This window comes from Eurytemora carolleeae, unplaced genomic scaffold (assembly GCF_000591075.1).
Source record: "Eurytemora carolleeae unplaced genomic scaffold, Eaff_2.0 scaffold993, whole genome shotgun sequence".
In the NCBI taxonomy this organism is placed as follows: domain Eukaryota; kingdom Metazoa; phylum Arthropoda; class Copepoda; order Calanoida; family Temoridae; genus Eurytemora; species Eurytemora carolleeae.
In genome coordinates, this window is record NW_019396879.1 from 6,812 (window position 1) to 25,885 (window position 19,074).

The 19,074-nt window shown below is 34.1% G+C and overlaps 1 protein-coding gene across 3 annotated transcripts; it reads left to right on the forward strand.

Moving 5' to 3' along the window:
* The first annotated feature begins 563 nt into the window (after positions 1–563).
* On the forward strand, positions 564–17,597 carry LOC111709654 (cell division cycle protein 20 homolog). Of its 3 annotated transcripts, none has more exons than XM_023483430.1 (16): positions 564–666; positions 1,189–1,250; positions 1,716–1,785; positions 2,327–2,422; positions 2,880–2,940; positions 5,856–5,912; positions 6,102–6,167; positions 6,428–6,529; positions 8,149–8,308; positions 10,485–10,558; positions 11,093–11,275; positions 11,530–11,753; positions 12,161–12,215; positions 14,193–14,294; positions 15,549–15,646; positions 16,974–17,597. In XM_023483430.1, exons 1-16 carry the CDS (start codon positions 629–631, stop codon positions 17,056–17,058), a joined length of 1,533 nt encoding a protein of 510 aa, XP_023339198.1. In that variant the 5' UTR covers positions 564–628; the 3' UTR covers positions 17,059–17,597. The 3 variants fall into 3 exon arrangements, with proteins under 3 accessions (XP_023339198.1, XP_023339199.1, XP_023339200.1); XM_023483431.1 differs by having other exon boundaries at positions 2,351–2,422; XM_023483432.1 differs by lacking the exons at positions 14,193–14,294; positions 15,549–15,646; positions 16,974–17,597 and adding an exon at positions 14,084–14,172.
* The last annotated feature ends 1,477 nt before the right edge of the window (positions 17,598–19,074 follow it).

Consider the following 19,074-nt stretch of genomic DNA (forward strand, 5'->3'; position numbering starts at 1 on the left):
TTACAGTTATTTCCCCCTCCCCCCGCGGCCCCCCCAATTATAACAAGACTTTAATCTAAGTTTGACAGATTAGTGTATAAACTCGGGTATTGTACTAAACCATTATCATGCAAATTAATTAAACTTGATGGTGCAGTTTAAAATCAAATTTCCCATAAATGAATAAATTCCCGTTGGGTTAAAATAGTTTAAATGTCCGTTTCCTGCGGTTATATAACAGCTGTTCAGTTGGACCAATCACAAGCGAGTATTATGAAGGGTTTGGCCAATCAGAGAAGAGTATTCTGAATCTGACCAATGAGAAGCCGAGATTACATCATATGACCTGAAACAGTGTAAGCGGGTAGATTTAAATATAAAGTTATAAACGGAAAGTACACAAATTCCTTAGAGTCCTGAGAACATGACGATATCGTCTAATTTTATTCCATTGCGCAACTGCAGTTAACAAATGTGTTTGTTATCAGTGATTATAATGATATTTGGTAAAATGTAAAGTTTTGTGAGAGCCTTAACTATTATTATTATTATTATCATTACATTGTTAATTTACATATATTTTTCAATTCTTTTTCAGATTTCATCCTGAAAAGCAAGATCAAACTAGATATAGCGAAAATAATCAAAAATGGATTCTTCGTTAAGAGGTGGTAAAGGAATTGATAGGTAACATTTTTTATTTTTCGTCAGAAGAATTAGCAGGAAGGATGCAGGCTTGGGGTCCGTCCTAGTATACGGTTTTTGGATAGGGGGCCGAGCGCTGCGGCCAGGACGGGCCTTCATTTTCAACAATTTAAAAAAAGGAAAGGCTAGGAGGCCGAGCGCCGCGGCTAGAACAGGCTAGGGGCCGAGTGCTGCGGCCACATGGTTTGTTATATCCATGTTCTAAAATATAAGATCCATGTGTACAAAAATTGATATGAGGGGGGGGGGCCTAAAATCGTTTACTATGTAATTAGCCAGGCTTGGAAAATATGTAGCTCAAAATTCTGGATTCTTGTAAACATTTATTCAAATTACATTCTGGGGTTTGGGGTCTGTCCTAGAGAACGATTTTTGGACCCCCCCCCCCCCTTCCATCCTTTATGTGACACATGGCCCCCTGCCAGTCCTAGCCACAGCGATCGGCCCCAAAATGTATTAAACCAATCCTGATTAACCAACTTATATCTGAAATGTTTTATTTAGATTTCAGAGGAAGGTTCTAGAAAGCTCCTTCACCAGTTCCTTTACATTAAACACCAGTCTAGGTCAGATATTTTTTTATTCAGAAATATTTAACAATTACGTAATTAAAGGGACTGTACGTGTAATTTCATTTGACCCTTTATGCAAATCTGATCAAATATGTGCAAGATAACGTTGTGTTTTCCAGGAATTTCACCGTTGTGTAAGAAATGCACAAGTCAATTTTGTACAGAAACCACAAATGAAAATAAACAGTTTAAATAAACAGAAACATACATATCTAATTCATTCGATCGCGATTAGACTTGTAAATCAGGCATTGATATTCTTGCATGGAGGGTCACTTAAAATTATGTTTTCAATCCCTTTAATTGTTCATTTTTTCATCTTTTATTCACATCATATTCTCGAAACTATGTTGTGCGCTAAATAGACACAACAAAACGGATCGTCCTTCTTCAAATTTAAATTCAATAATTGCTTTTTAAAGGTAGAAAAATATATTATTGAAAAGCTGTTTATTTTAGGCATTTTTAATACAAGCCTGAAGAGATCCGGAGATCCACTAACCAGGAAAACACCTTCAAAGACCCCCAGGTATAAAACTTTAAAGTTTTGAAAAATTGTTCCATTCCCACTTATTAGAAATGTTTGAACTGGTATTTAAGGAAAAATTTAATGATTGAGAGTCTTTGTAGAGAAGAACGGATTGAAGCTGCCAGTTCAAAGTTGAGCCATGCTTCTAAAATTAAACATTAAAAAGTAACCAATTGAAAAAATATTGAAGAAAAGAACCTCAATATTTTCTACTAAAATAATTACAATACGAAATAAAAATTATGAAAGTTTAAAAACTCAAATCTTTCTTGTTCTGCCTTTTTTTCAATCTGAAATTAGAAATGGAATCCACTGTTAAACATAATGTTATTTCCTTTTTTATACAAATTTGGGTTATATATTTTCTTGAGAAATTACCCCGCCCCACCCTTAAATGATTGTTTAAATGAAAATGAATAAAATTTTGGGTTAAAAGTTTTAAAGAGGATGAAAAAGTTAACATTTTGATGTCCCAAATGTTGTCTTATTTCCCCCAGAGCTTCAAGAATAATTTCTTAAAAATATTGACCCCTTGATCCAGTAATGTGATGCGTCCCTCAATCAGGAAGTCTCCTGGTCGGCTGGGTGGAGGAGGATCTAAGGATGGTACTCCGGGCAGGAAAACTCCAGGAGACAGGTTTGTGGATTTAACGATATATCTTCTTCAGATATAAATCCCCCTCCCCCCCCCAAAAGATAAAAGATAAAAGATGAAGGATGAGAGGTGAGAGATGAGAGATAAAAGATAAAAGATGAAGTATGAGAGATGAGAGATGAGAGATGAAGGATGAGAGATGAATTATGGGAAGCTTTGGCATTATTCGATTTTTTTTTTCTTCAATTTTTAAGAACATCTGGCATAATCGAAAACACGATAAGCTGTACATACAGGTATTAAGTCCTGGGAAACTTTGTGTTGGATTCTCATAATCCCGATCCTTTGTGTTGGATACTGACAATCAAAACCTCTGTCTTAAATCGTTAATGCGAATGGAGAATTGAGTTGGACACCTTAATTGTTTTTATATATTCAAGCAATAGTATAGATAGTATAGGCAATTACTTCTAATTTTTTATATTCTTTTTAATTCTAGGTTTATCCCGAACAGAAGTAACATGGATCTAGAAGCAGCACACTACAAGATTATGAAAGAGGTTTGTAAAATATATTAGATAAAAGTTAAAGCGTAATTTCTAGTAACACTCCGTACAAGGATGACAATGCCCGATTTACAACGGAACCCTTGAATGCCTTGTCTGATCAAGTATGAATAAGATATCCATGTTTTTTGTCCATTAACTGTTATTAGTGGTTTCTCCGCTGAACTGACTTCTGCATTTCATACTCTTATGAAACAATGGAAAAATTATTAGAACTTAACAGTAACGCATTTCAAGAAAGACGACGTTTTCTTCTACATTTTTCTCAGAAAGGTTTCAAAGTTACCGATGTAAATACGCAGACAGTCCATTTGATGAAAGCTTTCACATATAATTTTTAAATGTGCAGGGGTATAAACTATAAAGGTTTTTTTAGAATAGCAAAAATTATTTTTGATGATAAGGGAGAAAATGAAAATCGGAAACCAAAAGACAATCGTTCCATTCTTTTTTATACTTATTATCTAACACAGGGTTCCTCCCAGGTTTTTTGTGGCAGGTCAGGATAAAAGCAAAAGTGGCAGATTTTCAAAAATTGGCAGAATTTACACAGGGGGGTCGCAAGGGGGGCAGAGCCCCCTTGTAGAGAAAATTTTGTGACTTCTTAGTAAAATAGAGCGTTTTGGTGCTGTAAAAAGGTCAATAACCAGGATCATAAAATAAGATATTCACTTCTATTTTTCATGAAACTTTGGGGTTTTTATATTTTATTGTTTAAGATTTCTTTTTGAAGTCAAGTATGTGCACAGATTAGCTTTTGAAAATGGGGAATACATGTGTGACGCTTAATTTAACCAATTACAATAAAAAAGCGACAGAATTTACACACAGAAGAAGAGAAAATTTTTGGATTTTATTAGTAGAATAGAGCATTATTGGTTCTGTAAAAAGGTTAATAATCAGGTCCCCCCCTTAAAGATTTCATTACTATTCTTCATGAAACTTTTTTTATATTTTATTGTTTAAGATTTCTTTTGAAGTCAAGTTGCACAGATTAGCTTTGAAAAGGGGGAATATATGTGTGACGCTTAATTTAACCAATTACAATCAAAAAGTGGCAGAGTTTACACACAGCCCGCGAAAACTTCGAAGAAGTTTTCTGCGGTTGGGGGTTGAAAGGAGGCAGAGCCCCCCCTTGCAGAGAAATTTTTTGGATTTTGGTAGTAGAATAGAGCGTTTTGGTGTTGTTAAAAGGTCAATGACCATGTCCCTCCCATAAGATTTTCATTACTGTTTTTCATGAAACTTTGGGGTTTTTTTTTAAATTTTATTGTTCAAAATTTTTTGTGAAGTCATGTATGTGCACAGATTAGCTTTTTAAAAGGGGGAACACATGTTTGACGCTTAATTTAACCAATTACAATGAAAAAGCGACAGAATTTGCACACAGCCCGCGAAAACTTTAACCAATAACAGAAAAGGCCTCAGATTTACACTTTTTGCGCGTTCACCCTTAGCAGAACTGATGGCGTATCTTTCGACCTACGCACATCCGCTATACTCAACTTCTGATTTACGTCAAATCCGCTAAACTACACATCCGACCTACAAGCAACTGGCTTTACAGCTGCATGATGGTGGGAGGGAATCATTAGAAAATTCACCGCCCCCACCCTAATATTTAAGGTGGCATAAGTTCTAAGCTTTGATTGCATGTGTCAGCTGGTATAGCAATTGTGGCATTTTTTTGTGCCAAACAATTTTGTGACAGATTTCAAGCTTGTTAATAAATTTTTGTGGCAGATTATATGCATTTAGGATTTAAGTTTCCAAGCTTTAATTTCATGTGTGGCAATTCTTTTTAGTTTTAGATAGAGGTGTGTCAGGCCCAGGGTATAACTTTCTATATAATTTCTTATGTGTTAACATTTTTTTGCAGATTTTACCCTTATTGGTGATTTTTTTGTGGCAGATTTTATGCATCTGAATACTTTCAGTGAAAACTTGAGGCATTTCTTATGTGTTAACATTTTTTTGTGCCATTTTTTAGCTCATTCATTATTTTTGTGGCAGATTTCATGCTTTAAGATTATGTTTGTGGCAGATTTAAAGCTCAATCATTATTTTTGTGGCAGATTTCATGAATTAAGATTATGTTTGTGGCAGATTTCATGCATATAGATGATGTTTGTGGCCGATTTAAAGCTCATTCATAATTTGTGTGGCAGATTTCATGCATTAAGTTTATGTTTATGGCAGATTTAAAGCTCATTCATAATTTTTATTGCAGATTTCATGCTTTAAGATTATGTTTGTGGCAGATTTAAAGCTAATTCATGATTTGTGTGGAAGATTTCATACATTAACATTATGTTTGTGGCATATTTTATGCGCGTTAATTGGTAGCTTTTCCCCTAAATTGGCAGATTAGTTCTCTAAATTGGCATTTTTCCCCCCTAAATTGGCAGATTTTTGCCCAAAAATATCAAATCTGAAAGTGGCAGGTCAGTTGGGTAAACTGACTCAAATTTGCTCTGGGAGGAACCCTGACCTAACACGTCATTATTCACCCCCCCCCCCCCCCAAAAAAAAAAAAAAAAAAAAATATTCATTTTCCCACATTCAGCAAATAAAACATCAATAAAATGTGAGCTCCGCATTTTCACATTTAAAAAAACATTTTCCAAGGGGGGGGGAATTAGTTTTCCCGAAAATATACACCCTTGTGCGCAATAACAGAAATTATAATTACAGCGTGTTCTTGAAAACGAGCAATTTAAAGTTATTATTATTACAGGGTGTACATGAAAACAAGCAATTTAACGTAATTATTATTACCGTGTGTACATGACAACGAGCAATTAAAAGTAATTATTATTACAAGGTGTACATGAAAACGAGTAATTTAAAGTAATTACTATTACAGGGTGTACATGAAAACGAGAAATTTAAAGTAATTATTATTACAGGGTGTACATGAAAACGAGCAAGAAATGATGTCCCCCTCTAAACGAGAATATCAAAGGGTGAGTTGAAAACTTATGAAGATCTAAGGGTTCGTCTAATAGTGATGAAACTGTATTTTTTGAGAAATGACCAATCTTGTAAATTAAGGTTTTTTTCAATTTGGAGTTTTTAAAATCTTATCAAATAACTTTCTCACATTTTTGTTTGGCTTTAAAGGTTCAACAAAATATTACTATTTTATATTTTAGGTTTTACAGGAGAACTTAAATATCCAGGATACCTCCACAACAAGGATACTAGCTTACAATACTAAGGTTAGAAAAATTAATGATGGGTAAAATAAATAAGAATTTAAGATTTTATAAAAATCTAAAAAAAATTAAAGTGATGTTCATTGTTCCAAGTTTAACAAACTTTAAGGTCTTATGCTTTAAAGCTAAAATTATGAAAAAAGTTAACTCTGGCGGAAGATAAAGCTTGAACAAACGACTTTTTTGTTTGGAACCCTCTTAAAGCCCATAACATAAGAATGTATAAAACGGATAAAAAAATGCCTAACATTAGAATATCCTAGGCACCCATTCCTTCTGATGGATACGCGAATAATATGAAGGTTCTGTACAGTGCTTCTAAACCTATAGATTCGGCCAGGAAAACCACCCGTCATATACCACAGGTAGATATCGGTCAAATAGGTAGACATTGGTCAAATAGGTAGATACCTGTCAAATATGTAGATATCTGTCAAATATGTAGATACCGGGTCAAATAGGTAGATACTGGTCAAACAGGTAGATACTGGTCAAACAGGTAGATATGTCGGTCAAATATGTAGTAATGCATATTGTATCAAAGTTTGAAAGCCCTAGGCGAATTGCCTAGGTAATGCCTGAAATTTTGATAATCAGATAAGCTCCTAACAAGTTTAATTTGAAACTAAAGCAGCAGTCATGAATGTATTGGTAGCAGTACTGAAGCTTCTGGGAGCAGGTCTGAAGCATTGTAGCAAACTTGAAGCTTCTGGCAGCTGTCTTTGAGCGTCTAGTAGAAGCCCTGAAACTTGTGGCAGTTGTCATAAAGCTGTTGGTTGTAGTCCTGATGCTTCTGGCAGTAGTTTCGAAGATTTTAGTAGCAGTCCTGATTCTTCTAGAAGAAGTTCTGATTTTTTTAGTAGCATTTTTAAAGCTTCTGGTAGCTGTCCTTATCTACGAGTAGATCCATTAATGAGCTTTTTAAGATCAAAATAAACCTTGATTTGTTAGAACCATCGAGATATTAGTAATAGAGGAGACATCTGGAATTTTAGACTTCTTGTTGTATAGCCACTGTACACAATGATCCGATCAGAAATTCTACCTGGGGGGATCATAATTCGTAGATCAGTGTTTTAAGACATAATTGTTTGAAAGAGAAGCCTACAATATTCAAGCAAAGAAAACAAGCCCAAATGATTTTTGTATAAAAATGAGACATGGCAAATAGAGAAAAAAAAAAAAAATCCTTCTCCTTTAACATCTTGTTTCTTATCAAATTCTTTACTTCTGAAATCTACATTGTGCATTAACTCTTAGGAATATTGGTTTCTGCCTTTTAGAATGAAAAGCAATTCTGAACTAATAATAGATCTAAATTAGGTTAGACTTAATTTGGTATGAATGGTCATGCCTTGCGACCTGTAATGAGTTGTTCACACAACCCATTTTAAATATAGAGGGAACTGCACCATTTCTGAGTATTTTGCTTTCTTTGTTTCTATAACAATTTTTGTCAAAATGTTCACTGCATATAAAAATTGGGTGTTTTGTCTTCCAGATAACTTGTTCTATCCATATATTTTCGTATGTTATGAAAAATTTCTTAACCCGAAACATCGTTGTTCACACAATTTTTGACACTACAATATCTCATTGTTGAAAAATATTAGAATTAATTGTCCACACAATACCGTACAAATAGATGTACTTAGGATTAAACCCACTGTACTCTATGATACCAACTCAGTCATAAGGAAACATTTTTCGACAATATTCACTGTACAGTATAAACCTAGCCAGTCAAAATTAGGAGAGTTATGCCCGCCCCCTGGTTAGAACTATGAAATTTTTATCTCTATTATGTAAAAAAAAACTTTCAAGAGGCGTCAGTAAAGGGAAAACAGGGAACAATTACCAATCAACAATTACAATCAAACCAAGCTTTTTAAGGGTATCGTTGTAAATCAGGCATTGGCATCTTCACGGAGGGTCACTTGAAATTACGCTTACAGTCTCTTTAATGATACCTTGTTTATTGCAGGATGCCGAAAGGATACTGGATGCCCCGGATCTCTTGAATGATTATTACTTGAACCTGGTGGATTGGAGTTGTAATAATCATTTAGCAGTTGCTCTCGGAGCACATGTATATATTTGGAATGCAATCAGTGGAAGTATAACACCCTTGCTCTCAATGGAAGGTAGGTCACCTAGAAATTGCTCTTGGAGCACATGTTTAGAATTTTAAATCAACTAATATACAAGGTGGCCAAAATGTACGGATTGTACGGATTTTTTTTATTTTTACCAAAAAATTGTACGGATTGTACGGATAATGTCTCAAATTGTACGGATTCTCTTGATTTTTAGCCCGGAAAACATTATTTTTCTCGAAAAAGCAATTGTATGAAAATTTTCAAAAAAGTCGTTAAAATGAAGTTTAACTTATTACCTTCATTCCGAATTATATTAGGTTGATTGTTGTTTCAATTGACAATCAAAATTCATTCTTTAATCTTTTCGAAATATGTTCAAAAAGTGTTCATTCGAGAATTTGTTCCAGAAGTCCCATGAAAATATAACCTTGCGGTATGGGTATTTGGTTCTGAGGGAACAATTTTAGTCTGATTTTCACAATCAAGGTGTCATTGAAACGCAAAAAATTTCAGTTATTTCCAGGTGTAAATTTTTTATTTCTATGTATCTTAACTTTTTTTGTTACAACCAATTTGTAAAATTTAGATAATTTAGATCAAATATTTGTGATAAAAACGCGAGCTGTGGAATGTACCGATTGATAAAAAATAGCTAATTTTTTCGACTGAACAAAGTTTGCATTAAATATGTCGGTACCATAGCTTTCTTTTGTTTATTTTTAAAAATGCCAATTTTATTTTTAGTTTGCTCAAGTTCAAAAAATAGTTATTGATTATCCAAAATTTTAGCTTAAAAAGAAACCTCAGATTATCAGTTCACTTTTTTTTAATTCATAAAAAATCTGTCAATTTTTTCATAATTTAATAACAATTGAAAATAAAATGTGAAAAATTAAACTTAAAAACACCAGACAATCTCTGTTAAAAAGTGTGAGGCCCAGAAAGAAGAGCGCATGTACTAAACCTAAAGAATTTTGATCCATTATGAACGGAAGGGGATTAGAGATTATCTTATTTTGAAATGTTCTTCCTTTTTTATAATACAGTCACTTCTCCTTAGGATGAAATTTCTCTTTTTTCATTTAAAATTAAGATATTTCTGAAATTGATAAGTTACCCGGAAAAAAGTACAAAGAGCCGGATTTAACGAAGTTAAAACCAAACAAATCCTAGTTGCTTGTCATGTTATATAATGTGTTCTTAATAAACATGGGAATTCAGACGTCGTCATCATTTACATGTACATGTTTTTAAACTTTCCGAAATGTGGTCTGCCTTCGTAAACTCCTTGGTTGTTATATCAATATCAATATGACAATTTAAAATCAAAGACTTTCTAAAAGTCGTCACATAATTCCCATGTTTATTGGGAACACTGTTGACTGGTGATTGTTGATAAAGTTAAAAAGATTTCACAAAAATCATCGCAACTTTAAATCTTATAAAGTTTTAAGGTTAAGGATTGTTTAATTAATACATAAGGCTATTTATTATTGCTAAATAATGAGTTTTAAGCTTAGCAAATAAGGGTAATCAATACTCATTTCAATTAAGAAAATTTAAAGAATAGTTTACATAAAAGTAAAAACATAAAAAGCAAGCAGATTTTTAAATTGCATTTTTTATTTTATCGTGATTTTTTTTCATCCGGCTTTATTATCTTCGTCTCTGCACAGTGCAGTCATTAAGGTCAGTATTTGCTCACATACGAACACAAAGAAAGCTGAATGATAAAAGAAATGAGAAATAAAATTTTTTATTTTGGATTTTTTTCTGAAAGCTAATTTTTTTTTTGACGGATTGTTTGGATTTTTCGGATTTTTATGTTTGGATTGTACGGATCTTTATGTACGGATTGTACGAATTTTTTCTCCATACATCTACGGATTGTACGGATTTCTTACTGAAAATCTACGGATTTTTCTCTAAGTTTTTGCCACCCTGAAGATATGTTCAGGAATTCTAATATATGTTCAGGAATTAATTATGAAATGTTCAGGAGTAAACTAAAATAGTTCAGGAATCATCTATGATTGGTTCAGAAATCAACTATGATGTGTTTAGGAATTAACTACGATATGTTCAGGAATCAACTCAAGATATGTTGAGGAACTAACTCTGATATGTTCAGGAATTAACAATGATATATGTTCAGGAATAAACTAAGATATGTTCAGGAATTAAACAAGACATGTTTAGGAATTAACTAAGATATGTTCAGGAGATGACTATGTATGCAGTGTAAGATGGATTGCTGAAGGAAACTATTTGGCTGTAGGCAGCAGTTCTGGAGAGGTAAAAATGCGGACTTATTTTTTGTTTAAGTTAATCCCTTTTTTTGTATTAAAATAACAAAAAGTAAAATGTAAAAATTTATTAAATATCTTGTATCATTAGAAATGGCGTGCGATAATTTTATTCACACTTAAGAGATAGTTTTGAAAATGATTTGAATTTAGATCAAGTATAACTTTTATTCTCGACCTTAGAAGGAAAAACGTTTCTCCGGGGTTAAAAGGAGCCTGCAAATAATACTCACTTCAAAAATGTGTTTTTTGAAATCGTGAAATTAATGAATTAAGATAGGGAAAAAATAGAAAATAGAATAGGGACATGACCAATATACGACCATTTGAAACTTTTTCTGTCATTTATGAGGAAGATACCGTCGGTATTTTACCTTGAAAAGTGGTTGTTTAATTCTGTCAATTTCCTCTAAATTATTTCTGAAGCAAAAATCTTCAATTTACTTTTACAGAGAACCTAGAATTTTTATTTCGGATTGAGGAACACTGAAACTCTAGTTCATCAGAACTTGTTTGTTTGTAGGTGCAGCTGTGGGATGTAGAGCGAGCTAAGAGAAGCCGTGTAATGACTGGGCATAGCAGCCGTGTATCTAGCCTGGCCTGGAACCAGTACATTCTCTCCTCCGGGAGTAGGGACGGGTCTATACTCCATAGTGATGTTAGAGTGGCAGATTTTTTGGTCGGACGATCAGATGCACACACTCAGGTGGGTTTTTTCAATCCTTGACTACTAAGTGTTGAGTTTTGACACTTGACACTTGACACTTGACACTTGACACTTGACACTTGACACTTGACACTTGACACTTGACACTTGACACTTGACACTTGACACTTTTGAGATTTGATTTGATTTGATTTGATTTGATTTGATTTGATTTGATAATCGAACCAAAATGAACCACACTGTTAGTTGTAACAGAACCACTTGCAATCACTCTAACATAATGATGTATAAAGGAGGTTTGTGGCCTGGAATGGTCTCCAGATGGTAGGTTCCTGGCTAGCGGTGGGAACGATAACCTCCTCTGTGTTTGGAGCTCAACAGCTGGAGACTGTCACGCCGGATCTACTCCTCACCTGACCTTGACCCAGCACCAGGCAGCTGTACGAGCACTAGCCTGGTGTCCCTGGCAGCCGGGAGTACTCGCCAGTGGAGGAGGAACTAGTGATAGATGTATCAAGTATGTTTGTTTTAACCACTTATCTTTTGTACCGGTTTAAGTTGAAAAGAAGGGATCTAACTTGGTATATGTAGTTCCTGCATAGTGTAAACCGTAGGGATAATTATTTTATGACAAATCTTTCCCTCTATACACACATTCCATGGTGGGAAAAAAATTACTTAAATAGGAGAAAAGCTAATAATTTATCTTATGATTTCGTTTCTTATTTTTCAACCTCTAAACTAAACCTCGTGTCAAATATTTTAGAAGTGTTAAAAATCGTGTTGCATTTTATTGTAATATTTTCATTCTGTAATTTAAAACAAAAAAATCAAAATTACAAAAATTAGTTTTTATATCCCTGGCCTGTCAAAATTTCAAATTTCTCGCCAAAAAAGCAAAAATATGAAATATATTATTTTTAGGATTTGGAATTGCCAGAACGGAACCATGATCAACAGTTTAGATACTAAATCACAGGTAGGATTAGAGCCGCAACATTTTGGCCTCTTAAGGATCTAGATCTGCAAACATATATTTTTGCGGTTCTGTGGATTTTGACCGAAACTTGATTATTTCGTTCATCAAGTTTCAGCAGAAAAACAAGCGAAACACTTTTTTAAAACGTAATGTTGTACTTTGGATTGTTCTTGATAAGAGTGAACAGTCCCTTGAATACAACCGGATACCAGAGATGAGATTTTAAAAGCTTAAACCTGACTAAAACCCAACTCGGGCTTAGATAGAACCCAAGTCAGGATTGGTTCTGATTCGACGAATGAGAGACTGTGTTGCAAGCTTTCTCTCTGTAGCAGACAGAATGCTGTCAGATCAGCTGTGACAAGGAGATGTAAATTTCGGAAATTCAAACTTTATGTTGATACATTATTTTCATAGTATGCTTATTTTATATATTCAATAAAATTTGACACTACAAATAGTTCCCGAGATTTTAAATGTACAAATATAAAAGATTTTACGAAATTTACGATCATCAGTTGCTGAAGACTCGAGCCTTAAAGAGAGTAAAACCCAAGAGGGTTGGTTCTTACTAAACTCAAGGCCCAAAAATCGGGTCTTGACTTGAGCTTTACTTGGGTCTAAGCAGACGCAAAGACCGGGTTTTAGTCGGGTTAAGCTTTTAAAATCTCGTCTCAGGGATCAGTACAACCCGAGCCGTAGCAGTAGACACAAGTCTCCTGCACACTACCGCTCTGGGTCCTGTGCTACATACAGCGAACAGACAGCATACAGAGGGAACTTAACTGGACGAGCTACATCAGGAGAAGATGAACAGGGTTTCGGTTATTGTGCGGAACCCCGCATACATTGAGGAAGTAGAGCAGGATGAAGAGGAAGTTGATCCAGCTGATCTCACTCCTCTTATCAGTGGAGACACTCCTATTATCACTGTCCCAGCCTCAGAGGATGAGAACGTAGCTGAGGATGTAGAAGAGGATAGTGAAGAGGATGAGGACATGCATGATGTCCTAGAGAAGATGGAGAAGCTTGATACAGAAGTCAAGGAACTCCGAAAGGAGATTATGGATCTCCTGTCCTCTACCCTTGAGATCACTCGCTCCCGACAGCCTGCTGTTGTACCCCAAGTTGAGGTTTGGGACACAGGGAAGGCTTGGGAGCAAGAATACAGGCTGTATCCTGACCCTACTATGAAAGAGGTCAGTGACAGGCTGTCTAACCAGGTTTGGGATCTGCTCCAGATTATGCAGGAGCGGGTTGACCAGCAGACCTGCAACAGTAAAGATAAAAAGTTGATAGATGGACTGAAAGCTGTATCAGTCATGCACATTAGACTCGGTAAACTAACTGAGAGAGTGCTTAAACGTCAAGCTAAGAAACCTTATAAGTGAAAGGGATCAAGGCTAACAATTATGTCATCAGTTCTCTCTATTTAATGTTATGTTTGCATTTATGATTATGTAAATAAATGTATTAACATTGTAGAAAATAAGTTTATTACTTTGGGTGTTAATTATTGCACGAGCAAATAATTGTATAAAGGCTTACTTTGCATGATAGAGATAGCCCGAAATATAATATTGCCAGGTTGCAAAGATAACAGCAACGCATGAGGTTTAGGTCCGAGTATTGGAAATAACCCGATCTGCAATGTTGTCAGGTTGCAAAGATAATAGATCTAATACAAGTAGAATAACTTGAAGTGCCATCTTATCAAAGTTTATTGAAATGCAAAATATTTGTTTTGTACCTACTCCAAAAATACCATAAAATTGTCGTACGAGGTATAAGAGGTTTTACATAAAACCAACCAATATCCATCGATAACTATTACGGATTAACAATATTAGTTTTTTATGTGTTGTAAGGTTTGCAGTTTGGTATGGAAAACAGAACTTGTAAATAAAAATAAAACTTACCAAAAATTCTAACAACAAATATCTGGTCAATATATGATAAAAATATTAAATATTTTAGGTTTGCAGTTTGGTGTGGAATACGGAGTATAAAGAACTAGCAAGCAGTCATGGATATCCTAGCAACGAAATCAATATCTGGAAATATCCTTCAATGACCAAGGTATTGTTTGATTCACAGCAGTTCCCTTTAAGCCATTATCTGACCGGTTTTCTAGCTTAAAGTAATAAATTCTACAATTTTAAATTTCTGCCATCTTTTCATAAGCAGAAGTGCACAATACATTTTATTGAGAAATTTCAATTTAAAATTCTCATTTTCAATGATTAGATGATGGATATCTTCACATGCATTCTTGATCTGAAACCGCTTTTAAGAATATCGGTGAAAGGCGGAATGTCTAGTCACTTGAAATTATGTTAACAGTTTATCAAAGATGTTACAAGATTATTCTGATAGAACTCTTCTTTAGCTGTAAAGTCGAAAATAAGATTTGGCTGATTTTTTTCTAAAAAATTAAAATATTCGATTATTTAAGTTACTTCAGAACGTTGATAAAAATGTTAAAACTTGCATAGATCTTTGATAAAAATGTTAAAACCTGCATAGATCTTTGATAAAAATGATAAAACCTGCATAGATCTTTGATAAAAATGTTCAAACCTGCATAGATCTTTGATAAAAATGTTCAAACCTGCATAGATCTTTGATAAAAATTTTCAAACCTGCATAGATCTTTGATTAAAATAATAAAACCTGCATAGATCTTTGATAAAAATGTTCAAACCTGCATAGATCTTTGATAAAAATGATAAAACCTGCATAGATCTTTGATAAAAATGATAAAACCTGCATAGATCTTTGAGAAAAATGATAAAACCTGCATAGATCTTTGATAAAAATGTTAAAACCTGCATAAATCCTTGATAAAAATAATAAAACCTGCATAGATCTTTGATAAAAATAATAAAACCTGCATAGATCTTTGATAAAAATGATAAAACCTGCATAGATCTTTGAGAAAAATGATAAAACCTGCATAGATCTTTGATAAAAATGATAAAACCTGCATAGATCTTTGATAAAAATGACAAAACCTGCATAGATAGTTGAAAAAAATTATAAAACTGCACATAGATTCTTGATCAAAGTTATGCAACTTGCATTGATCATTAATTAAACTGATAAAACATGCATAGATCGTTGATATAAACGATAAAACTTGAATAGATCCTTGTTATAAATGATCACACCTGTATGGACCGTTGATTGCAATGATAAAACCTGCAAAGATCCTTGATAAAATTTTTAAAACCTCATGCATGGTTCTTTGATAAAAGTGATAACCCTCCAGAAATCCTTGTTATAAATGATCACACCCTATATAGATCGTTGATAAGATCGCACGTTTTATAGATCGCCGAGCTGACAGGTCACACTGAAAGGGTTCTCCACCTCTGTTTATCCCCGGACACATCTACTCTACTATCTGCTGGAGCTGATGAAACATTAAGGTAATTACGATCTAAGAGAAGAGAGTGAATTTCACGTGCTTTTGTTTTTGTCAACTTTTTCTTCAATATTTGAGGCAGAAATTGTGTCGTAAGGTTTTTATACGGAAGCGGAAACCTTATGCAGTGGGCAATATTTGTGATGAAATTTTCATTCGATGCTCACATATCTTTGAGTGAATACTTAAAATTTATTTATTGAAACTTTCAGATGATTCAAGTTTAAATAGGATTATTTGCTTAGAACATAGCCTTCAAATATAATTTAATGATAGTTGGATTTTATAAAAACCAGTGTTTCGGATCCGTATCATTTTGATGCGGATCCGGATCCTGACTCTGATACAGATCCGGATCCGGATCCGAGGTAACTTTTGATTCTGCGAATACTTTATATATTTGAAATTTCCGCCATGTGAGCATTTGCCGCTGAGTAATCTTAAAGTTAAAAATGTCGTCACTACTATTATATAAATGTAAACATTAAATTATTAAAGATAATTTTGAAAAATTTTCGTCATGTAAATAATACATTTACGAACCATTTTGATTTATTTATTCCATGGTTTTGGTTAATTTTTGGCGCTACCCGGATCCATATCAACGTTTCCTGATACGGATCCGGATCCGACCAAATGATACGGATCCGGATCCGAAACGCTGATAAAAACTTATTGCCAAAGTTCTCAGGATTGCTGCCTGAGCATACAATTTTTCTTAGTTGGCTTACGTCTTCTTTACTAGCTACTTTAGTCTTCTTTACGAGCTACTTTATTTACGAGCTACTTTAGTCTTCTTTACTAGCTACTTTAGTCTTCTTTACGAGCTACTTTAGTCTTCTTTACTAGCTACTTTAGTCTTCTTTACGAGCTACTTTAGTCTTCTTTACGAGCTACTTTAGGCCGTTTATTTTTATCATTTGATGTTATTGGAAGAACCCTGAACTAACCCAAAATCTAATAAGATTTTGCATATTAGCTTTACTTTCTATTACAGTTCTTTAGCTAACCTAACCAAGGTTGCATAATAAGGTTGGTTACTTTCGATGCGCTCCAATGTACTCCGATGGATAGATAGATAAAAACCTAAGATGATGTCAATCACGGCTCTATAATCAATGACGTCATATTAGGCTTTTATCTATCTATCTTAGGAGAAGACATTTACCGTACATTGGAGCACATCGAGAGAAACTAACCTTTTTATACAACCTTGGGGCACATCGAGATAAACTAACCTTTTTATACAACCTTCGAGCACTTTGAGATAAACTAACTTTTTATACAACCTTGAACACGGCACACAAGATAAATAAAACTTTAATATTTAGATTGTGGAAATGTTTCCCAGTAATCAAGAAGAAAGAAACCAAGGCCAAACAGGCAGTATCAGGTCTACGGATGAGTATTCGATAGTCCATAGTCCTGTAAAATCTGTATTCCAGTTTAAATTTTTTTAATTTTTAATTGAATCCTTGATAAATTCTTGTGTTGCAATAATTTCTGCCTAAATTTAATATTATTATAAAAATGCTTGCTTCAATGAAAATATTTTTTATCATTTTTAAAAAACATTTCAACTTACTAGTTCAGATTTTTATGTATTAAACGGTCATGATCTAATTTTATTTTTCTTATCAAGCATGGGTGTCACCCCCCATCTCCCCCCCCCCCCCCCAAAAAAAAATGTACGTTGTTTTTTGGAATAAAATAAAAGTGTATTAAGATGGAGAAGAAGGGGGTGTATTTCGGGAATTGAATATCTCTTTTATGTGATTTTAAGCCTAGATTTTTGCGATCTGTGTTAATATTAATATTATTTTGTTTAAAATTGTAAGGTTGTGTTCTACTTTTGTACATGATACGTACTATTTTACTGTACATAGAAATACGTAAACCTTATGTAATATAAATCCCAGTATGTTCAATAAAGAAAATATATATTTTGTTCAATAGAAAATGTAAAATTCAATGTAAGGGAAAAAATAGTTGCTTTCCTTTTAATCACACGATTAGTCTCCTTTCCCACTTCAACTGTTATTCTGGCGGGGTCCGGGTTGAAAATTTTGCCATAAATTTACAGAAATTAGGGCAGGATGTCGATTTTATACCTTATAGGAAATAGGAATGCAAAGAAAATAGTAATATTTTTTTACCCTCGTGTAGGTGTTTCCGAACTGGAGCAAGGTTCTATAATAAGGTTGCTTAATCGATGCGCTCCAATGTACGGGAAATGTCTCCTAAGCATTGATGACAAATTCCTCATGTGACGTCAGTTATTATAGAAGTGAGAGCCGTCATATACGGATTTTATCAATATATGCCAAGGAGACGACATTTCTCATACATGGCATCAGTGCATCGAGAGCAAGCAACCTTGAACCGAAGACTTAAAAACATGTTTAAAAAATTAGGGGTCAATAAAATCCAACCTCGCCCAAACTAACTAAAACTACAAATCGCTATTTTGTTGTAAATGTAAGTATGGAATCAATTTTATGCGGACAATTTCATACAGCAGAATGTATGCTGTAAGTAAGTCTTTTTTTTTCTGTAACAGAATTTCTTGCGTTTTTGCTAAACAATATTTACACGATTCCACGGATCAGCAGGGCTGGATACAGGGTTGACGCGGACCGCCCATGCCCATGTAGCACGTACGGGATTTATTAATTAGACGGCTAACTGTTTATTGCTTTATATTTTTTCACAACCAATAAATAGAGATGATATTTTGGAGTAACCATATTTATTGTGCACATACTGTCCACATTCACAGCTCGCAATAGTGGGTCCAGTTTTTCCTCAGTAATCATGGAAATACAAATACTTCCTCTCTTTAAGCCCATTTTGCATTTCGAATGAACGTTGCGGATTTGATGTGCAGGGTAATCCACGTAGTATAAGACTATAAAGACGACCTAATAAGTCTCAATTCTGTCGAACTGAAGCTTTAATTTGATTTTCGGACTTGGATCTAGACTTATATAAGTGTACTAAATGACTTAGCAAAGTATAGAAAAAGTATAAAGTCATAGGGAACTACGATACGAATATAGAAAAAGCGATCGATAAAATTCGTCTCTGAAGTCTCATTCTTTGTGGGTAACCCTGTACTTCAACCTGACTTGTTGACGCCAGAGCCCGAATCTTGCCATCCGTACTTATTGCAAACATATGACGTCTTCACTTACTCACGGTGAAACACGACCCCTCTCGACGAAAAAAAAAATAGAAAGCATAGTAAAATTAGATTATGTGCTGACATCTGGCGGACAAACACTACAGAGTACGGAGACATACGAAGTACGTCTTAAATACGCCCGTTCATTTAGGACGATTCGGGTTCAGGTACACGTCAACTCTGATTCCAGAGTTCGAATTTAATGAATTTGAGCCTCGTCTTAAATCCTCTAAAAACCGGTTTCAATT